Genomic DNA, 23,832 nt, shown 5'->3' with positions numbered 1-23,832 from the left:
ATCCCTCAACAGCAAGAGTCAAGGTGCCCTTGAGTAAGGCACTCAACCTCCAGCTCCTCTGGTGGAGCAGCTTAGTGCACAGTTAAAACCGCGCTCGTTCCACTCGGCAGCTCCTTCACGCTTACAAATGTACGCAACTGCACGAACGTCGAGACGGAAAATCGCTGAAAAAAGAAAAAGGAGCGAGCACGCTCAGTGTAAACCCGTCCCGGGGTGAATAAAGGTTTGGAGACTTAAATAAATAAATAAATACGCTATACATGGCAGGGACTTGATCCTTCTGAGAAGCTCTTTTGAGAGTTTTCTTTTGTAACTCTGGGACAGATATGTCGTATCTTCACACACCACAACGTAGGTCCGTACACACGCCTGTGGAGCGGCTGGGTGCGTAAACATGGGTGGAAAAAGAAAAGGAAAAAAAAAGGCCAAAATGCTACAGTAGTACCTTCTCCTTCTGCAGGACGAGGACAGAGAGGACAAAGCCAAACCGGTCTGTCTCTCCTTCTTTGTTCTCCGTCTGGCCCTTTAACAAATACATTACAAATCACTCGCAGCTCTGCTCATAACTAAAAACACATTTCATCTAAAGACAACTGCATCGCTCTGAGTTTCATTTTAAAATAATACTGAATGACGTTATAAATAGTGATCAGTTATGATCATTTTGAATGTGCAATAATCAAAGTTCAAGGGACTGAGGTTTGGCAGGGTCACTTGTTGGGTAACAAGCACGAGCTCTTGGTCCTCTTCATCTATTGCTCAAGGACAGAAACCTATCACCAGGGCGGATACATTCTGGGAAGGAGAGTGACATTTCTCCTGTTTCTTACTGTACGTACAACAGGAGGAGTCCAAAAACACAAAATACTAACAGAAAAGCCCACTACTGGTCCTCCCTTCCTCCCCTCAGCTCCTCTGTCCCGAGGCGGTGCAGCCGGCGGCCCTCCCGTTCAGCCCGCCGTGAGCCTGACTGATGGACGGGGAGGACTGCGTCTTGCGGAGGAGGCACTCGCGGCCGGCCAGGCCCCCCTCCATGATCAGGCCCCCCATCACGCTGGCCTCGATCTTCTCGAGGTCGTCCGTTTCCGCGCGGATTTTGGCCTGCAGGAGGCTGATGTACGTCTCATAACGAGTCTTCTGCTCAGAGAGAGGGGAGAGGAGGAGGAGGAGGAGAGGGAAAGTGAGATTAAAAGAGGATGAAAATGAGGCTAATTGCCCTAAAACTCACCTCACAACTGGCTTTATTCACGCTAGCATGAAAATATAGTCTGTATTTGAGTGTAATATTGAGCTTGATTGAGGCATTAAAGGGGCAGTTTGGGGGTTTTGTAAGTGGGGTTTTATGAGGTAGTAGATGGAGATTGGAGATACAGACAGGAGTACCATCACAATCGACAATACTAAAACAATCGACATCTTTTAAAGTGTATGTTATATTTAGAATATTGTCACCACTTGATCTTGCCGTCAGAGAGCCCTTTTCGAAGGGGAACTGAAATGAAAGGGAAACTTATCCACGCTCTCTTCAAAGCCACCAGAGAAAAACAGTATCGATAAATTTCCCTTTCACTTCAGTTCTCTGTTGGTAAATATTCTAACTATAGCTTACACGTGATGTGGATCGATTTAGTTGTCTAAAGACAGTTTTGAGTCTGTCCCCGTCCACAGCAGTACATTGCTTTGCTCCCATGTTAGTACTCTAAACTCCTCTTATATTACACTGACGATGGTGTTACCTCATACAACCGCACTTCAAAATACCCAAACTACCCCTTTAATATGAGGAATGACAGATAGAAGCTCCATCTCTTTCTACAAACATTGATGAAGAGTTGTGCTAACAAAATGTCTTGTTAATAAATAACAAAACTAAATTATAATCATGATGTATGTTAAATATCAGAATGGATATAAAAAGAAGAAGGCAGCTAACAAGCCACACTGGCCATCTGTCGTGCTGTTTGGTCTCTTTAGCTGCAACTTGAAAACTAACCCCATAAAAACCCATAAAAAAGCAGACAAATGAGCCGACGCTGTCCAAAGCCTGTACCTCGTACGTGAGGTAGTGCTCTTTGAGCCGGTACTCCTCCCACTCGCGGCTCTTGGGGTCGACTGAGGGCGAGTTTTTCCGGTGCTCCTCCAGCTCCAGGCTCATCTGCTTCAGCTTGTTCTCGTGACTCAGCAGCTGCTCCTCCTGCACCAATCACAGCCCGGGCAACAACCAGAAGACCCCCAACACAGCCAATCAGATGCGAGCGGACACAAATAGAATATGTAAAAATGCCCAACCCTGTGTGGAGACTTTTAATGCAGAATGATTGTGCGTGCAGGCTTGATAACCTGTATATTATGTACCATGCAAAATATCAATCACTACCAGATATTTATTGTAGTATTTGACAATAATAATCGATGTATCTGGTGGAAAAATATAAGCCTGTAGAGCGTGACAGCTGCTCTGATGTGTGAGTGTGTACCTGTTTCAGTCTGGTGGATGAAGACGGCAAGATGGGCCGACAGAATTTCTTCATGGAGCCGATGGCGGCAGGAAAGGCCGGAGCGGAGAACAGCGCCGCCACCAGGTTTATCCGGAACATCCACGACATCATCTCCTCCTCACTACTGGAATGAGAGAGAGAGAGAGAGAGAGAGAGAGAGAGGGGGGAGTGAGGGGTTGCTGAAGGGCGAGAGAGCAGGTGAGCGCAGCGAGTAAAAATTGCTTGACTGATGTTTCTGAGCTCACCACATCAACACAGATTCTCCTGCAAGAAAAACTCAACTGGCTGCGGAAAATGACAGAAAACGAGACAAATACAAACAGACGGCTACAAACAGTTCATCGTCACCATCCATCCATCCATCCATCCATCCATCCATCCCTTTTCTGCACCAGCTCATCCTGTACGGGACATTATTACAAGTTGGTCCAACTCAAAATGTTTTGCGATCTTCGGACAATACCATGAATGGAAAACATGTGAAAACCTCTCAAGACATACATGGATGAAATGGAATATTCCATCGTATTCTTTTCTCGTTTCCTGTTTTGTTTTTTGTGGCGTAAAGACAGCATCTGAAATGTGACTTACGAGGCGTGCAGCAGAAAGACTCTCCAGTCTGAGGTTTTCAGCTTCAGCACGTTGGCTCTCTTGCTGTAGTCGGTGGCACGAGTGGCTAAAGCATGGTGGATCCGCACCGCGTTCTTCAGGTCCACCTCTGAGATGTCGGCGTCAGGCTTGTACTCATCCTGAGTAAGTAACGGGAGAAAATATTATTGCAGGTCTTATGTTTTGGAGCAGCGTAAATGTTGTCATGTTTCAGTCATTCTGTCTCTCATAGCAGAGAATAAAAGAGTCGCCGATACTTATACGAATAGTCTTCATTAAATTACATAATAAGCCTAAAACTAGCAACTCTTCTACATTTGCCAACCATCATTTAGGTTGAACAAGCTCATATGTGGTTAGCACAGCCTTCCTACCAGCAGGGGGAGACAAACACACAGTAGAGCAGCCATGCCTCATTTCCTCTCTCAATGCTCCATCTATCTCACTCCCTCTGCATTACACACACACACACACACACAGAGCTGAGCAGCAAGCAGCATCAGCTACCGCAAAGACAGCGGTGGTGGATGTGTGTTTCTATGGTAACGGGGCAGAGGACGAGATGCGGTACCTTCTGGAGATACAAGATCATCCCCTTCAGCACCGCATAGAACTTCTTCCACCCGCGCCGACCCCTCGGGGCTGGAAGAGGGGAAAGGGAAGAAATAAAAAAAAACGTTTCTGTCATGTTGTTTTACGGTAACTTATTAGGGTTTCATTGTGTGTGTGTGTGTGTGTGTGTGTGTGTACAATCACTCACTGCGTTTGCCGTCCATGTCAGCGTGGCTCTTGCGGGTCAGCACTCCGTGTTTGTAGGTGACGGCGTTGAGGAGGATGGGGATGGCGATGAAGGGGTTATGGCCGTCCGTTACCCTGGCAACGCGCTTATTCCCGCCCTCGCACTGCTCCTCCACCAGCTCTGACAGACTCTTCCTCAGCTCCTCCTCCTCACTGCACACACACACACACACACACAAATTCAGACAAACCTGAGTAGCACATATTCAAGTGTGCTTGCTTCTACACAACCCACACGCCCCAAATACTTTTCCCTTTGATGAACACAACATGCGTACTCACACGGCCCACTCCAGCTTCTCATTCCTGATCGAGTTATACAAGACCTGCGTGGACCGAGCAACAAAGGAGAGAAACTGTGAAGACGTGCTGAATTTCTAAGGCTCAGACAAAACAAAGATCAAGCTGACAGATTTTGTGGAGGCTGTACTTTCATACGGGGCGATCTGTACCTTTAATAAGTCTTTAGGGAAGTCTTTGCCGCTGTTGAGGCCATCTAGATTACTGATGAACTGTTGGCAAGACATCTTCTTCCCAATGTTCTGAGGAGAGGCGAACAAACAGACAGACACAGACGGACAGAAACATAACAGTTTACGATGTCATTATCATTTTTGTGGAGGCAAATTTGAGTGTTTTATGTGCTGAAACCTGAATGCAGTTGTTTAACTCTCCACTGGGTGGCAGTGTTATGCTGCCGGTTCTACTAGTGACGAGAAGGTTCCACCTCTATCGGAGTTTATGGAGCATCAGCTTACCATACATTTCCTCATGTCTTAATCTCTAATTAGGATGCATCATTAGAAGATGAAACATAGGGAGGTGTTTGTGTATTACTGCTCCTTTCTGCCTGGATAACGTCTGTAACCTAAACAGATACAGATGTGGGACTAAAGCTGACTCACTGCTGTTACAGAAAAAAATAAAAGATATTGTCTGTGGCTTTCCTCTGAGGACGCCACGTAACAGACAAGACAACCCGGCTCCCTTTTCTAGGAAATGTTCAAAATACCCAGGATGAAACGCTCTGTGACGATCGATGTAACATGCGTCACCAAATGTTTTATGCTCCATTTATTCATAATATCCAGCGGATAGGTAACATGGTGTACTTCAGAGCCACAAACCGACTGGATGAACGCCTCAGTTTGCAAGTGAACTTGTGTTCTAATGCAAAGGTGCAAATGTTCAGTTCAACTCTTATATTATAAAATGTAAAGCCTTTCTAAAATGCAATCTGCTGTAATTTAGATGTGATTTGTAACGCTGCAGATCAATGGTATTTCTCATTGCTTAAACCAATAATGCATTCATCACATGTAGAATAAATGTCAACCAAAAACAGCTACTGACTATTTTTCTCTGGTGAACCACATTTCAGCACCTGCATTTTTTTTTTTGTGTCACTGAACCGCTCTGATTTAAAATGATTATACCACTGTGTGTGCATTCTTTATTATGAGCCTAATGTGACATCTGTATTAAATTCTATTGTTAGCGGAGGCACAGACAGATGTAAAGGAGCCCGGTGCTAGTACTATGAATATACTTACCACCTGCAGGGGTGGACAGAGACCAGGGGGCCAGATTTGGTTAGCAGGGGATAGAAGGACAGAAACTAGTTAGTTTAGTTTAAGAGGAGTGATATTCACAGAAAGCACTATTAGCAATAACTCCAGTTGAGCAGGAGGGGTCGAAGGAAAAGCGAGGCACAGGACCCATGACACTGATCGTGTTACGCTGCCCCGACCACGGTGCTCCAGTTTAGACCTGAACAGATGAGGCTATTCGAGGAGAGGAGAGACAGAAACGGGTCAGAATGTAGGCCGCCGCGGAGCGGAAAGAGGACGAGGGAGCGGAACGAACAGGAAATAGAAAAGATGATGTGAAGGGAGACGTGCCAATGCTGACAGAGGACTGTCTTCATACTTTTCAGAAAGATCAGAGGAAAGGCCATCCTGCAGTACGATAAAGAAGCGCGGTACTTACATGTCCGTGTAGATCGGTGTTGAGCAGCATGAGGGCGCAGGTTAATGTGTGGGCTCCATCTGCAACAGGATGACACACAAGGTCCAGGTCAGATAAATGCCACTCACTCTACAAACACAAAAGTGCACGTGAATGCAGCGCCATATACTCCTTTATAGTTCATGCAGACACAAATCACACACACACACATCTGCAGAGCTGCATAAATACCCTGCACGCTAACATAATTCCAGTAGTGCTGTGCCTCTGTTGATTCAGCATTATCTTTATGCGAGCAGCGCTAACGTTTACGCTGCAGTGTCAATATGCTGCAGTAACGAGTGTCTGTTTAACTGGGATCAATACGGAGAGACGTAACAGCGTCTATGTATTACTTATGGTGTGATATTGTGTACAGCTGCTGTGACTTTTACTCTTCATATCGCTGCTCATACCGTCGTCCTCCTCGTCCTCGTCCTCCTCGTGGCTCTGAGCCTCGGGGGTAAGCGTCCGTGGGTTGCAGTGGCAGAAGCGGCTGGAGAAATGCACGAGGACCCTCTCTCTCTCCTGGGTCTCTCCCATTAGCGGAAAGGCCTTCAAGAAGGTCCTGTCGCACACAAACGACACCACGAGGTCAACAGGAGGTGAGATGAATGCAGGATTTCGTCACTTGCGGCAGCGCATAGACTTTGGGGAGGAAGGCAGCTGACAGCTTCGCTGGAAACCTTATCAAACATTTTACTTTGAGAAGAACTGGAACAGTCAAACCTGCTTTTTAAGACTAGTAGTGATGCACTCTGTAGTATTTTGTCACAAAGATGGATTGTTTCATCTTTACGTCTGTGTGTGTGTGTGTGTGTGTGTGTGTGTGTGTGTGTGTGTGTCTTGTGCTGAGGACTAGCTGTACTTTTGAACTGTAAATAAATAGAGTAGATTTTTTTACTGACAGAATCTACAGGTTTCATGTCAGGTGCAGTCCCACTTTGACTCTTTTGAGGTGAAACATTAACGTAGAGTTGAAAGATATACGGTCTATATTAATCAACTGGTTCATCGACAGAAAAGTAATCAGCTAGTTTTTTGATAATCAGTCATTATTTTAAGCAAAAACGCTGGTTCCAGCTTCTCAAATGTAAGCTGTTTTTGTTCTGCTAATTAAAAATGTGCAACAGAATATTGATTGAAAGTATTTCTATGCAGTCAAAATGAATGGAGAAAACTACATTAACCTTCAATAAACCATTTATATTTATCATGAGCTGACTTTAGTGTGAAGACCTGGGATCTCATTTATAAAACAGTGCGTAGGATCCTCACTAAATGTTTGCCTAGAATAATAATAAAATAAATCCCAACTCAAGCTGTAAATGTGAGCAGCTGGTTTGGTTTGATAGGTGAACACCATTTATTGACTCATGTTTGCTTATGGCATTATGATCAGGACTGATAACGAGGATGTGGAGTGATTGTAGGAGAGCTGTCACCGGCTTTATTTACACACTTTGCTAATCAATCGTTATGTGCAGGTGGTGAAGATCTGCAGGTGAGGTGATGGAGAAGGTCACATCACTGCTCCAGTGAGCTCTGATACATCAGAGAGCTGTTTACAGTTTGTCTGTGTACAGTATGCTGAATGTGTCCCTATGGAATAAACCATAAACCAATCAATAAAGTCGTGTTCACTGCAGCGATTTTACTCACACACACTTTATGAAAACTAAGATTGTACTTGGTGATATATGCACAGTAGTAGATGGTTATTGCTCTGTTATTTTAACACTAGTTGACGTTATCTTACAGCTAATGATAATTTTCTTTCAGACCCCGTCTTGTGCGTGAATGCAGGACTTTTACTGTGTTTTTTTTACAGTTTGCTGATCTGGGCCAGTCTGAAGTGCACACACGAGCCCTCTTGACTGAAGGCGGTGGGCTGAAGGCAGCAGTTTGAGACAGCAACATGTCAGGTGCAAAGCAGTGATGAACTCCAGCGCTGTCAGCCACGCCGGCCAACTGCACTGAACACGACAGCTTGATTAGCACAAAGCTAATGCCTTTTGACGAGGGAAAGCGGAGAACACACACTCAGGCTAGCGTGTGTGTGTATGGACGTCTACATCGCACACTCATCACTCCCCCCGAGTGCTGACGGTGCGTTACCTCAGGGCTCGATCCAGCGTCAGGCCGGAGAAATCGAAGAAGCTCAGGTACTCCGACGCCACCAGCTGGCTGAACTCGTTACTGCGGGGGGCAGAAAGAGAAGCACCGGCACATCAACGTGAATGTGGAGAATGCTCCTGTTATATAAAGGATGAAGTAAGCATGAGCAGATGTGTTTGATTATGTGTTTGTAAATCAATCCGGTGTTCTCACATGTGCATCTATTACGTCTGTGTCTCATCCATGCGCTAATACTGAACACATGCAACTATGTAAACATGTTTTCTTGTGTTTCGGGTAATTTATCAGTCATCATGTGCGCACATGTGCTACTGTGTGTGTGTGTGCTCACTTCTTGCCCAGGTGTCTGGCCACATCGCAGCGTTTGAAGCCCTCCAGGTGATAGAGGCGCTTGGCCAGCCTCTTGGCGGCCTCGGAGTCGGCTCGGCAGCCGTTGGCCAGAGTGTCGGTGCTGCCGCGCTCCAAGCGCTCCTGACTGCCCAAATCGCACTCCTCTGAGTCAGACAGCGCGTCTGTGAGGTTGGCATCGCTGTTGGAGAGAACACACACACACACACACACACAAACACAAAGCAGGTGCCCAGGTTAATGGATGGAGCACATGTCCGTCGTCGCACGCCCACTCACTTCAAACTAGACAGAGGAAACGAAAAACTCAATTACGTAAACATATGCTCACACAGACACAGGCAACGGTCAAATGAGGTCTCAATGACTTGTGATGACACTGACCCAGTTCCGCCGTCACTTCATGTCCTGCTTTAATGCAGTGAATCCAAAGGTTGATTATAATGCTGAAGCTAATCACAGACTGGTGACCTCTAACATGATCTGAATTAAAGTGCTGTAATATAGAAACTAAAAGCTCATCTCTACTCTTCTTTTCCTCTGTTGCAGGCACATGTAGCCCGGACGGACATTAGAGAAGTGGGCTTTTCATTTATCAAAAGGTCCGTAGAGTGACGCTCTCTCTGTCCGAAACATCTGCCATGACCTTGCCCTTGGGCAAAAAATGCTCTTTGTCCGTCAGGCAGGCGGCCGATCCCAGCTGTGAACGGGCGTATCTGAGTGACTGTGAGGCAGGGTGTTACTGCAGGAGACTGGATGTTCTCTATTTAAAGTTCAGAAAAAAAGGAGATGAGCTGCCATACAGTTTTATTGCTAAGTAATGACTTCTGCACGAATGACATGTTCTTGAACACTATGTACCCGATTTGAAGCTAAAATCCTTTAGATTCACTTTGACATTATAATAAAGTATTGTCTCAAACTGAAGTGCATTGAAAATAAAACCGAAATGTAAATGATGTTTGTAGAGCCAATAACAGCTGACTTAAAGTAAATAAGGCCACCGCTGCTCAGGGACACAGGTTGATGAACCGATCGAGCCAAAGACTCACACTCTGTAAAACTGTTAGTGTCGTCAGGAGAACAGAGAGAGACTCCGGGATTAATTAGTGCCCTACTTATTTATTTATGAACTGACTGAGGTAGTGTGTTTGAGGTATTGAGTTTGCACTGTATACTTTTCCACACCACAGTCCATCAGTGGGGAGCTAATTAGCTTCTTTTTTTTATAGTTCTGTAAACACAAAGTGCTGATGCTTTGGTTTCGATCACAAGTTAAAAGAACACTCACAGACGAAACATCCGACATTCAATACCATCAGAGCTAAAAGGAACAAACTCTCGTGTTGTAGAAACCAGGCAAACTAACAGTAAATGATCAGTTTTACCTCCATCAGTCTGAATGGCATCTCCTCATTTCCTGTCTGTGTGTGCATCTGCGTGCCACCGTCAGCATTCTGGCCGGATGATTCAGATGTTTTTTTGCATAATCAGATCAGCCCAATGTCATTACCCTCACAAACTCAATGCATTACGCTATGATTTGCTGGTTACCGTGGTTACGGCGGAAGCCGAGTGTCCTGTGCTAGTGAAGGGATTGTAGACGATTGCAGACCGTCTTACCGTCTGCCACACGTTCGCGTTGTGTGGCACCGAGATGAATAAAGTGACTGATACAAGAAGACGTTTAAACACAAACAACAGCCGGCCCTCTGCCCTCACAGGCTCACTGGCTGACTACACCCCTGGTTTCTCTGCTCCAGGCAAGGTCACACTGTCCCGTCTTGACTGGTTCATTAGGCACTTACTATCACTCTTCATCTGGCCTCTGACCTTGGACCAGTTTGCCTCGGGAGACACTACAAGGAGCTATTGCCCCCCGACAACACAGCTCCCAGGGTCACGGGAGCACAGAAAGCGTCCGCCATGATGAGGCAGGTCACGCAAACTCCTCCACCTTATCTCAGTGGAGCATCACTAACAGGAATGACAACGAGATTGCAGATACGGTTCGGGTGGGAGCGGTTTCATTCGCAGGGTGCCTGGGCTCACCCTTAGGGACCGGGTGGGGAGTTTGTGTATCCGGACAGAGTAAAACCAGTTTAAGAAGGAGCCAGTCGAGGTGGTTTGGGGATCTGATTAAAATGCTTCCTGTACGGCTCCCTCTGGAGGTGTTCTGGACATGGAGGAGGGAGGAGACCTCTGGGCAGACACAGATTCTGCTCAATGGACTACGTATCCCTCGCAGGACCCGCCCCCCCTTTTCAGGTTGAAAATGGAAAAATGGATGGGTGGAAATATAAAGACATAAAGATAAAAGAAAAATACGCACACATATGGTGACAAAATAAAAATGAGTCTGCGGTAAGCCATCAAAACAATATCTAGTCTGGCGCTTGCAGCGAAATTGCTTTCGCTTGTCTGACCGTATTAAGTCTCCACGCAGAGGGACCTCATAAATCATTCAAAGCTCATTTCAGTCATGGGGCCAAAACGATGGCGGGCTCCCCCAATTCACTGGTGTCTGGCAATAATAGAGCCAACACACACACACACACACACACACACACACACACACACACACACACACACAATAACAGAGAGAGAGACACAACATGAAGTGTCAGACATCTAGCGCAGACCTTTTGCGCCGGGATACTTGGCGCCACCGAGGGCCAAGTGGCACACAGTAAACCTATTTGTCTGAAGGCACAGTTCTGTATCCCCAGGCCACACAATCCTCCTGTGTGACTGCCACGCAGTCCGACTGTGTCAGAGATAGAGAGCGTGATGGTGCATGTCACTGACTCACATGCTAATCTCTGTGGCTGCGCACCGCCCGAACCCACACCTTAAGGTGTGTCTGCATGTAAGGTGTGTGCGTGTGTGTGTGTGTGCGTGTGGGTGTGTGGGAGGCGGGGGCATCTTCTCGTTAATGGCATCATCCATGAGGGTAATCATCTATTATGGGATAAAGTGTAATATGAAATTCTGTTATTTCACAGACTCCTCTTTCATTTTCACATCACTCTGATCAATGGCTAACCGAGGCCGACATATTAAAGGGAACACACACGTTGTGTGTGTCAGCCAGGTCGTCTGCTGGGGCTTGTTGATACGATCTCAGCAAAACACGCTGTTGCAATATTGGGCTCTTAAATGTGAAACAAGCAACAAAGACACCTCCGGCTGCGAAAAATGAGACAAAGTTGCATCTGTGTATCCACAGCACTTGCACATTTTGTTTTTTCACACTATTATTGACACTGTTTGGTCATCAACTGAGGTCATGAAGAGTGACAAGCTGCTGTTATTGACTTCTTTAAAAACTGGTGGTCACAGCTCAAAGTACAAGTCAGACGTGAGAATAACAGTTTAGAGCAATTCGGCATCCTTCAAGTGGGAATTTCTTTTTTAATCGATTATTAATTTCAGTCATTTACCAAGTATAAATGACTGGTTCCAGTGTCTCTAACATGAGGATTTGTTATGCTTTTATCCTTTTTATATAAACTCTAAACTGAATATTTAGTAGTTGCCATCTTATCCTCAATATCACCTTGTATCCATAGCAACTACAGTAATATCTCATATCTCTCGCATGCCATTTAAAATGATAAGTCCTGATGAAGATAATATGCTAATTTATGGTAAACTCCTGCTAAATTCTCTAACTCCACTACATCCATTAGCGGGCACTTAAAGTCCCTAAAGGAACACCACGTGAGATTAAAAAGTCATTTTTATCCCAAATGTTGGTATCACAGAAGTCCCTGCAGAGATACGATAGAAGTACTACAGTGATAGTTCTCCAGAGTAAAACTACCTCACTATTTCCATGTTGCCACGCAGCACAATGTTCACGTTCCCACCCGTCTGGACGTGAAATCATAAATCCACTCTCTGACCTGTAGAAATATCAAACTTACAGCAGCTGCAGCAAAAAGTCGAAGTGAACATCGTATTCCTCTTTCCACATCGTCTCTCGGAAATTTGGAAATCAGCGGTTAACGGCGCGCGGAGGTCCGACCGCCTCATCGTCCAGTCGTCGGTAACATCTGCATCGGCCCCGGTTTGTTATTTCACTCCAAAAATGAGATTTCCTCAAAGCGGAAGTCGGGTCATAGATAATTACCGCTCGTTCTTGTGATGAATTAGACAGTAGCTTTACTTCACCGCAGTGTCAACAGACCAGGAATGCGTGTTTGGAGGTTGGTTTTTTTCCTTGAAGTTTGTTGGCTCGTCTGGAAGCTCCACGGAGGAGAGGATGTAGGGGGCGGAGCCTACGACCGGGCGGACTTTTTCCTGATGCAGTGCACCGTTCCTAGCGGTGGCTTTACAATGGCCCTGTGTGTCCCATCCAGCGCCACTTCCTCTGCATTTAAGTGAAAAGGATCTCTGAGCAGATCGGTTCAGTACCAGCGGGACGTCCTGTGTTTGGACTCGGTTCACTGAGCATCGCTTTCCAGCATGGAGGCATTTTGTATGTGCTTATTTCTGTACATCCCTCCAGTGTATTGCTTCAATGTGGCTCAGCAACCTATAGGGATGCAAGACACAGTGAAGCCACCTCAGCTCACCACTGATCTGGTCATGATATAAATAGTTAAAGAAGCATAAAAGTACTTTATCAAGGTCACTGACTGGAGGTCCAAACCTACCTTTTTATGACCTCTTTAAATAATGCACAGTGATATCAGGGTACACAGACACACCCTGTGTGATGGGTTATGTTCCCACAACACACACACACACACACACACACACACACACACACACACACACATATTCTTATAAGACACACTGACACATCCCTGCATGCTAGCCTCTCCATCTAAATCCCTCCTTCCTCTTTCTCATCTGGTGGAAAGAAGAACAATAGAAAAATCAGAGGGCAGAGAGGCAGCTGTGGGGTCAAAAGTGCAAGATTTTGGGGGATGAGATGGAAGATGAGAATAGAGACACAACCCTGGAGAAAGTTCGATTGCTATCTGGACGTTCCACGAGATTCACTGCAACTGTGAGCATTATGAGGTACAGACAACAATGAGTACCTTGAAGACAACAATAACGCTGAAGTACAGTCAGCACTGGGACCAGCGTGCTCTTTTAGACCAAGCACACGCTGCTGCTGAATACTGATCACGCGTCAATTTTTTTGCGCAGCTAACGACCGTGACTCATGGATAAACTTTGTCATTTACACACCGTGGATTTTTTAAAGTTTATGAACCCGTTGTAGCACGGATGTGACGTTCTCACAGGCAGCCAGCGCATGGGACAAACGGATAAAGTATGTTTGAGCAGTTAGCCAGAGATAAGTGCTACTCACTAACATATGCAGCCTATTAAAAGGAGCCCTTAGTGTCACAATGCCAAAGATAGAGTCAAAAAGCAGTTCAGTTGTGCTCCATCTAGCAGTGTCTTAGAAACAAATTAACTCAAAGCAGAAAAACTAAATTTGCACACGGTCTGTGTGTTTTTTGTGGACTTTGGCAGGAAGACAAACATGTTTTCAGATGGTGTTGGGCTCCATCTGGGTTTTTACTTCGTCACGATTCTGTTTGTTATTTTTCGTGGATAGGATCTCAATGCAAAGCCAGAGGGAGGAGAGTGTCCGGTTTGGGGACCTCATAATTGCTTCTTTGCAGACGATGTGGTCCTGTTGGCTTCATCAGACCGCGAGCTCCAGCACACACCGGGGCGGTTTGCTGTAGAGTGTGAAGCCGTTGGGACGAGAGTGTTCACCTCCAAGTCTGAGGCCATGGTTCACAATCTCCCCAAAAAAGGGTTGGATGGAGCGTGAGATCGACAGGCGGATTGCTGCAGCGTCAGCAGGGATGCAGGTGTCGTACCAGACCGAGGTGTTCTCATCTGAGAACCCAAGGAGCTGCAACACATTGCTTTGGGAAGGGGACGTGTGGACTACTTTGCTTCTGCTGCCACCGCAACCCGGCGCCGGTTAAGGGTCGGAACATGAATGGATGGAAAGTTTTGTAATTGTGATATCATCAACCACTATTGATGTTCAGATCAATATCAACAAACGTTATGCTATAGTTTATACTACAGCCTTGAAGATTGTCAATTTAAATAACGATTACATAATGACTAAATGACATAAAGTAAATCACTGTACTTTGAAATGTCTTTAGTAATAAGTAAATCCTTTTTTTCAGTTATGGATCTACGAGACTCTGTGGAATTGAACCATTGCAGTTGTCTGTCCCTCAGGAAACTTATTTCCCAAATTGTCTCAAAATGTTAAAAACCACATAAACACACTACAAATAGAATTACATAAAGAAATGTATTTAAGACTAAAATCACATCAGTGAGCCCAAATAAATACTTACATATATCAAAGTCAAAATAAAGCGTATAATCTAATATCCAAAATGATGCATGTTATTTCATTATTGTTATGCCAGAAAAAAGGCTACTACGTATAACCAGTAATCTAATTTAAAGTAATCAGTTACTTTACAGCTCTGGGAACAATATTATGGTATGTTTTGTTTTCCTTCTATCTCTTTCTTGCACTAAACACACACAAGACCCCAAAAAACACAGAGGCCCAATCCCCATGTCCCCCCTAAGACCTTAAACCCTGAACCCTCAAGGACTTACTGACGTCAGCTGGTAAATGAGTGTGATAAGGGCTTGAAATGGTGTAAATACGAATGGGACAGCACTTATCTGCGACATATCACATTACCATGACATGTTATGTATAATTGTGGGTATTTATTTGATACTTTTTACTCCCTGATTTGAACGTCTTCCAGGCTCTTTCCTCACGAGATGAGAGGTCATTACAGATAATCTATTTACAAATTTTTGTCAAAACAGCTTCAATGACAAAATGAAATGTTTGATGAATAAATCGGTGTAATAACCTCTGATTTCATGTGTTTTTATGTTCCATCTTTAACCCTTAATGTCTCTGAGTAAATCTGATATGACAGGCTGAACACCCATGTGCCGTCCTCTTTGTTTACCTTGTTTTTTTTTTGTCTCCGGCTTCCACTGGTAACTCCCGTGTTTAATGTCACATTGCTATGAATTGTGGGTAATTCCCTTGGGCAAAGTCTGCAGAAATGCGGACTTACGGAAAGGGTTCATAAAGGGCTCAAAATGTCTACGAGAGAGCCCTCACACACTCGACGATTCGACAGTGGGACAGAACTAAACCCTCACAGACTCAGTCAGTGAGTCCGTGTGTGTGGAGATTGGGCACTATACTCAGCAGCAGACAATGGACAAGGGGACTTCTTTCAGCTTGCTGAGACTAACTATGTTCAGGTGTGGGATTGTGTTTGGTGAAACACTGAACAGCTTCATCCGACAACAAGTATCGGGTAACTTAAAATCAGCCACGGATTCAAAGAGGAAAAGAGAAAAATGGCAAAATAACGCAGATATTTTGTGGAGCCTGGGCTCCCTTTCCACTCAACACACACAGGAAGTGCCTCAGAGGAGAGAAGCCTGTGGTAAAAAAGAACCCCATTCAGCCAAAACAGCCATCGGTACAGTAGGACTGTGGGATGTGTCATAAAACTGAGTCGAACTATAAATAGACGGGGGATAAATCTGTCAGTGCTGAAATGATTCAGTTAGTGTGTGTGTCTGTGGTGAGAGGGAGAAAGAGGGAATTTGTATGTATTACTGCTTGTGTTGCAAGTATGACTGTGTGTGTGTGTGTGTGTGTGTGTGTGTGTCCATATCACTGCCTGACTGAGAGCCAGGAAAGGATAATCTGCAGGATGTTTCAGCAGCACTATAGAACCACGCAAAGGGTTTTATTCCAAAAATGACATCCTGAAAGATGTGTGCGTGCGTGTGTGCATGCGTGTGTGTGTGTGTGTGTGTGTGTGTGTGTGTGTGCAAGTGAGAAACAGAAAGAGGGAAAAGATTCAGCGTGCAAAAGATATGAAAGCGAGCCTTTAGAATGTACGAGCATTATGCACATTTTTGTTTACGCATGCATGCGGCTCGGCCCGCTGGCTTTTATCTGCTCTGCTCGGGCTTAGATCCAGTGACACTCGGCAGCACCTTTCTCAAACGGATACACACAGAATCATATCCATGCATGCTAATGCTCAGCTGGAGATGCAGCACACGTGTGTTAAAAAAGAAAAAGTGTGCACGAGTGAACAGACACCCTCGTTGTACGTCCTTTGAATATTAGTTTGTGCTTTGATGTGACTCTGTGCATAACGGCCTCAAGTGGCATATCCATACCAGTTTTTCTCTGAAGCACTTCACTGTGTGTGTTTGTGTGTATGTGTGTGTGTGTGTGTGTGTGTGTGTGTGTGTGTGTGTGTGTCTGAATGCTCCCCTACATGTTGCATTATCGCATAAGCAGCATTCAACTAGTTGGCTCCACTGTTTGGTTCTAGCTGGCTATGGACACTAGTAAACTGCTTGACAGACAGACAGACAGAGAGGGTTTTCTCAGCAGCCTCTATGGATTAAGGTTAAGCTTTACCCTCAGTGATGGTCCCCACAGAGGGGACTGATTGACTAATCAAATGGCCGAATGTGATTGACAATCTAAAACACAACCCGATCGACTGAACCGACAAGCAGGCTCACCGACTACGACACCAACATCCATCGCTCGCTGCCTGAAAGAAAAGCCGTCACTTCATATTTCCATGTGTTGGACGGCTTGTCTACAACATCTGCAATACTTGCCAATGTTTCCTACATCCCTGTGGCCGGCTGCCGACTTTGCTTCCCTCATCCACTGATGTCAGAATAATCAGCAGTAGCAGGGAGAGGATCTACGGGGGAGAATTTGGGCTGAGGTGAGATTAGGTTGCATCTCTCTGCCCGGGGCGTCATCAAAGCCCTGTCTGTTATGGAAGCCGAAGCCTGAATTTTGGACAGAGCCTGTACGCGCCAAGGCTGTCGAAAGCATCGATGCAAGTTCTGAAAGCCGTCTGAATCGATTTGAATATTTTCAGTCAATGAAAATCAGTGAGCCAGTGGTGTTTCTTTGCACCGGCTCACTACATAATGGAAACTGTGTATGATCCGTAAAATAAGATCATAAGTAAGAGTATAACTGTATCAGTTGCATTCATGAAAGGCGTGTTAGACACGTGTACAACTGAGTTATGACTCACTAACAGTTTACGCAGTGTTTTGAGACACATAAAGCGATCCAACTGCTTTATGCAATGAAATAGATCAGCGACCACTAAATGAATGATGTTCAGAGGATGAATCGTAAGGAGTTTGGCGATGCAGTTGCTTTAGTTTACGACTAAATACCGTCAAAACTTAGGACTTCACCCTCCGCCTCAGCTGCACTTAATAATTAGCCAATGTTAGCATGAAGCAGTTCTATCTCCCAGCAAATACATCTTGAGACAAGGACTGACTGGCCCATAGAACAACTAAATCTCTGCCAAGTTGACTGATTAACTCGGCCATTTTTTTTTTCCATTGCTTTGCAGCTGCTCTGCCCTGCAGTGAAAAAGACTAGTTGTCCGTGACGGCCGAAGTGCCAAAATATATAACTGCGCCAATTCCGTGGCTACCCACCGGTGGAAGAATGGAGGTTAGGGAGAGCGGAGAGGAATGAAAGATAAGCAGCAGCAGCAGGAGAGAGCACTGTAGGGGAAATGGAAGAGGAGGTGATGCGCAGAAGAAAGGAGGAGGAGGAGGAGGAGGACGGGAGATGAGATGAAGTGAGATTGGACCGATAAGGTGGAGAAATGAATAAAGAGACGGGAGGTGAGATGGAGCTAACAAAGAGATGGAGTGACAGAGCGAAGGAGAGAGAAGAATAAATGGATGAGATAACGCAGCAGCCTTCGAAGCTTGTGTAAATAATTGTTTTGCCTTGACACGCAGACGTTTTTGAGACGTTGTGAATCATAAAAAGCTTTTAAGATGTGAATTTTAAAATGATAATAGCCTGTCTGTCCATTCACTGGGAGCTGTGTGTTCTCAAGAGTCCATTTGTCATTATTAGCATTTTTAGCCGCGCTACTTCAGGCAGCTTCAGCTGAAAAGCAATTCTTTCAAAATAATGCGTTCTCCCTCTCGGGAATATTACAACAAACTCTGACTGCACTTCAACTCTCAGGGTAATGGCTTCTACCTCCATTGACTTGCATTGAATCGCCAAAGATTGAATCTCCTGAAGAACTAGACGTCGAATGGACGTCAACGACTTCTAGTTCATGATAAATTAGTCACCGGGAGTGTCTTTAAAGCTTAAAAAATATCCCTTTAAGACCGACTAGCAGATGTATCCACTCTAGATTTAAGTGCTCGAATGTCTGGCAAGCTGGCTATAGCTTGGAGCAAAAATCACACACACACACACACACACACACACACACACACACACACACACACACACTAAGACCCTGCTGGGCAGAGGGAAGCTGAAGACGATGATGTCATGACAAAAACAATAGCTCATTCAGTTTGGCACTGGTGGTCAGGAAGCAAGACCGTGCTTAAAGGACAACATCTGCGAGAGAGAGAGAGAGAGAGAGAGAGACATCTGTACACACAGAAAGAGAGAGAGAGGAGTAAGAGAAGGAGAGCCGACATCTTAAATCCTCAGTTCATCCTATAACTCATACTGAGCTGCGAACACACTGGGAGAGCAGTTAGCTGAGCTGATCATGTCGGAGGTCTGAGTGCGTCTATTTGACATTCCGGTAGGTTTGTAGATGAATCTGTGCAGGAGAGAGCAGAGCTGGAGAACAAGCCACAGGGATTGTATACAAGTCAGCCTGCTATCTATAGTTCAGGTTACATGGCTTTTCCCATATGGTTCCTGTTAGCACCTTCCCCCCCCCTCTGCCCCGTCTTCCTCAACCCTCTTTAGTGCTATTAAGGTAATTAAATGTAAGAGAGTACCGTCAGCTGTTGCTGTATCCCCCACAATTCCTCGGGGGTCTATGCAAATGATGGACAGAGTGGATGAGTTAAAAAATATCAGCATTATCATAAATATCAGCTGGCTGTCTGAAGAGAAGGATGCTCCCGCTGCTCAGCTCATCAAAGGGATTCCTTACACTGACAGATACTCTGTAACTTATTTCCATGTTGCAGTCAAAAAATGTCAAGTGTTAATCTCCCGTATAAAGCAGGCACACCAGGCCGACACATTCTGTTTCCACTCCAAGAAGGTCTTTTTGTCGCGGATAAACCTTGTGTAATTTGGCAGAAAGCAAACACCCCAAAACCGAGACGTGCACGTCTGCGTGATGAACTTGCCGCCTGGGTTTTGCCGCGCTCTCATCTGCTACAAACAGAGGAAGGAGCTGTGTCATTTCAAATGCAGCAATTCTGCTTAAACAGTCCCACTGACTCCCTGAATTTTTCTCAGTATTGCATTTCTGTGCGCTTGTTGCTGTTTCAGCCTGTTGTGCAAATGTAAGGTTCACGCTGAAGCGCACAAAGTCATCCAACCGTGCACAGTAACAGATTCCTTTCTCTCTACGTCTCCACAGATGTGGAGGCTCTTAGGTTGAGAACATTTTATGTTGGTGGGTAAGGATTTGGCTGCCAACGGAGTTTACACGGACACATGACTTCCTTTTGAAGCACCACAGCACCACGCTCACCCCCAACCAACCACCCTGCCCCCCCCTCACAGCCGGGTCTCACCAGGCTCACGCCACCTGCTGGTTAAGCCAAGGTCACAGCATAGTGCACTGATTACACTTCAGGGCAACAGTAACGACATACACACAAAGCCTCCACTGCCCGGCTAGAGAACAACACACACTGGAATCTGTCATCAATAATCCAAACATCCATTCGACTGTGTTAAACATCCAATATGTAAAATAACCGACATGCTATTATAGTTCAAAGACATGCTCATTCTACGTCTACGGCTGTGTGTACGTCGTGTTTCTTCTACATGGACAGTTTGATTATGGTGGAACAGTTATTACATGTCAAGGTTTCACTTGTCAGTTTAAAATAGTCATATTATTGGTTTTACTCTTAACTCTTATGTATAAGATTGGAAACATTCAGACTTTGGCGACTGCTAGTGCTAATATACTAAAACACCGTGTCAGAGACGACCTGGACGATTTGAAGAAAATCTTTTTATTATTATTATCAAATACCTCAATATCGATATATTGAGACGATATTGTCAGGTTGATAGTTGGTGCTTTTACAAAGTATTTACAATATGAGATTTGTGATGAACAATCATCAGGAAGGTGGATATAATGACTAAGTGAACGCTGGGAAATCATAGAACAGCTGGAACAGTGTGGTAGGCTACATCACTTTATTGTAATGCAGCTTTTAAAACCAGGAAAAGACAACACTTATGCCGCTATACGATATCCAAAATCTAAGACGATATCTAGTGTGGTATCACAATATTGATAAAATATTGATATATTGCCCAGCTCATAAGCAGTATTGTCTAATTCCTCTTCAAACAAAACACATTCCCTCAAAATAAGTTTGAGGGCGCTGTAAATACATAAATAACTAAAGAGGCCTTCTTACCTGACAGAGCTGATCATGGCTCCACAACCCTCTATGGCTCCATGGTATCCATTAGGGACGACCCAGCGTCCGGGTTGGCTCAGCACAAACTCTGACCTGCTTCCTGGTATGGTGGTCCTCAGCGGGCTTCCTCCCACTCCGGCCACAGCTCCGGCTCCACGGAGAGCGCTCTCCCCAGCCGAGAGGTCACTCGGGGAGTCCGGTCCGGCCTCGGCCCCTTCCAGCTCCTGAACGGTTTCCAGCTCCAGCTCCAGGGGTTCAGGAGCCTGTAGCAGCGCCCTCTGCTGGATGAGCGGCGTCAGTGGCGCCTCGAAGCTGATGCAGCTGTCCGTCTCGTCAGTGAGCGACAGCACGTCCAGAGAGTCCAGGCTGCTGTAGCAGGTCCCGCCCCTCAGCAGGGCCGACTCTACGATGCGCTCGAACGTGGAGCTGAAGCCGTCTTTGTTGTCCACGCTTCTCTTCTCCCTCTCCTCCTCCAGCTCCCTCTCCTCCTCCTCATCCTCCTCCTCCTCCTGGACCTCCACCTGCTCAACGATCTGCTCAAACGTGGAGCTGAAACTGTCCTGGTTCTCTCTCCCGTCTCCCTCCCTCTGGGCCTCCCCCTCCTCCTCTTCTTCCACCTCTGCGTCGGCCTGTTCTACAGTCATCTCAAAGTTGGAGCTGAAAGTGTCCAAGTGTGTGTGAGTCCCCCCCTCATCTCCTCCCTCGTCCTCCTCACCCACCTCATCATCGTCTTCATTCCCACCTATGCCATTTGCCATTTGTCTGTTGCAACGTGGAGGAAGAAAAGAAAAAGGACAGTGTGAAATTACCTTCAGCGCGTGACTCAAACACACGGCAGTTTCTCTGCACGCAAAGCAGATCATTCATATTCAGAGCTGAAATCATTCTTCATTCAGGAGAAGTATGCACAATGGGAAAATATTGCAGCTTGAATGGCCACAGTGACAATTGAAGCAAGATGAAAGCACTGTCCAATTTGCCACTACGTGAATAAGCTGGAAGCTCATCTCCTCCGATCGGTCAAACCTCCACAATATACTTCATCCCTTCTATTTGTGAGAATATGAATCTATTGTAGTGTTTGCTGGCGATGGAGAGAAATAACTCATGAAAGTAGTCTAATCAAAGAGGGAAGCAGCTTAATATATGTTCATTGTGTTTCTGTAATTGGTGCGTTAAAGTGTGTCTGTGCATTTCATAAAACCATCATGTATTTTATTTGATCTGCAGTTGTCTCACAAAGCAAAGCGCTAATTAATTGACACGTATCCCCGAGTGCCCTTCACTGCCTATCTTTGTCGGTTTGAAATTGGTTCACGGGTTCCTCCGGCTCCTTGAGAATAAAACCACGTTGTTCCTGTTTGTTTCCCTTTCGGCTCATTTAGTCGAAGGCTGTTTTTGTCTGCTCGTTTTGTTAAAATGCAAATAAGCTTAATCATGTACCAGAGTACCACACTGGGAAAATAATGTACCCTTAAAAGCATTCGGAATGGCAAAGTGGCACTCTATTAAGATACGTGAAACATAAACACCCAGAACACAGCAGGCAGATTCAGCTTTCTATAAAAAGTAAGCCTTAAGGGAGTGTGTGTGTGTGTGTGTGTGTGTGTGTGTGTGTGTGTGTGTGTGTGTGTGCGTGTGTGTGTACATGAGTGACTGTCAAGATCTACTTTTGATTATTCTCTAATGTTATATCATACTTTGACACCTAAAGGTCAAAAGACAGCGATATCTTTACACAAGATGATGATTTAGTGCACTAACCGCCCAGCTTGTTCCGGGTGAGTTGCCTCCTCTTCGGTAGACGGTTGCATCTCTTCCTCTTCCTTCCCCTCCTCTTCCTTCCCCTCCTCTTCCTCTTCCACCCTCTCCTCTTCCTCTTCCACCCCCTCCTCCTCATGTGTTGCCTCCTCCCCCGCCGAGCTCACCTCCACATTAATGCTCACTTCCCCTCTCGTCCCTTCCCTCCCTCCCTCCGCCCCTCCATCTGTATGTTGATCCCCATCCACCGTCTCCTCTTTCGACTCGCCCTCTCCTCCCTCATCCTTTACCTCTTCCCTCCCCTCTTCTCCTTCCCTGTGCGTCTCCCCCTGTGCCTCCTCCTCCTCCTCCTCTCCCTCTCTGACCTCCTTCTGTCGTCTCCCCTCCTCTATGTCGTCCTTCGCCCCCAGCTTGTCCTGCTCTGCCTGGCTGAGTGTCTCTGTGGGCGGGTCGGTGGTGCTGGTGGTACTGGGCTCCGCTGGGCTCTCTGGTGGGGTGGGAGAGGGCAGAGCCTGCCCCTCCTGGGTCATGGTGCTCTTCACTGAGGGGGGTTGGAGGGGGGGCTGCTGTCCACTCAAGAGATGAGGACCAGAGCTTCAGATCAGCAACCAGGGAGGACACTCTGCAGAGAAAAGGAGACACAGAGCCAGAAGAGAGAGGACAATCAGCATGAAATGAAGACCGAGTACCAAGAGAAAAGGAGGAGGAGGAGAAGGCCGTGATATAAAATAAAATGATACTGATGCAGCCTTTTGATTATGTCTAGTCTTAATTACAAGTCACCAGATGAGCCCCAAAAACAGCTCCGAGAGGAGGGCAGGAAAAGGTAAAGCAGCGAGCAGAGGCATACAGACAGACAGACAGGCACACAGGCAGGCACACACAGAGAGAGGGATTTGTTTAATGCAGCTCAACTGATTCCTGTCAAAATGATCCCGCAAGCTCATCCGCTTTCTGTCTATGTGGAGATTTCACAGCTGAATAACTATCTGTTTCCATCCCCGCTGTGCCCGCGCTTTGTGTAAATGCATGATAGCAACCTGAGATTTAAACATGTATTCCAGTCTACTGTTACTCTGACTCTCACTGTTGGACCAAGCAGCCTAGACCTCTGTACAGCAGGTCCTCCTCCTCCCGTACTGAGGCTCAAGGGCAA

General features: G+C 45.8%; 1 protein-coding gene across 3 annotated transcripts; it reads right to left on the bottom strand.

Moving 5' to 3' along the window:
- Positions 1 to 906: 906 nt before the first annotated feature.
- psd2 (pleckstrin and Sec7 domain containing 2) lies at positions 907 to 23,206 on the bottom strand. Of its 3 annotated transcripts, XM_076103443.1 has the most exons (15): positions 22,781 to 23,206; positions 22,680 to 22,729; positions 20,913 to 21,677; positions 8,383 to 8,580; positions 8,031 to 8,111; positions 6,329 to 6,480; positions 5,895 to 5,953; positions 4,358 to 4,447; positions 4,188 to 4,231; positions 3,868 to 4,058; positions 3,679 to 3,749; positions 3,090 to 3,247; positions 2,478 to 2,622; positions 2,051 to 2,194; positions 907 to 1,137 (listed from the first exon to the last, which is right to left on the bottom strand). In XM_076103443.1, the coding sequence occupies exons 1-15, from the start codon at positions 23,204 to 23,206 to the stop codon at positions 907 to 909; spliced, it is 2,805 nt and encodes a 934-aa protein (XP_075959558.1). The 3 variants fall into 3 exon arrangements, with proteins under 3 accessions (XP_075959558.1, XP_075959556.1, XP_075959557.1); XM_076103441.1 differs by having other exon boundaries at positions 22,680 to 23,206; XM_076103442.1 differs by having other exon boundaries at positions 22,683 to 23,206.
- Between the last annotated feature and the right edge of the window lie 626 nt (positions 23,207 to 23,832).

Source organism: Anarhichas minor, unplaced genomic scaffold (assembly GCF_050575085.1).
Source record: "Anarhichas minor isolate MPS153535 unplaced genomic scaffold, ASM5057508v1 ptg000028l, whole genome shotgun sequence".
In the NCBI taxonomy this organism is placed as follows: Eukaryota; Metazoa; Chordata; class Actinopteri; order Perciformes; family Anarhichadidae; genus Anarhichas; species Anarhichas minor.
This window is presented reverse-complemented; position numbering and strand designations above follow the sequence as displayed.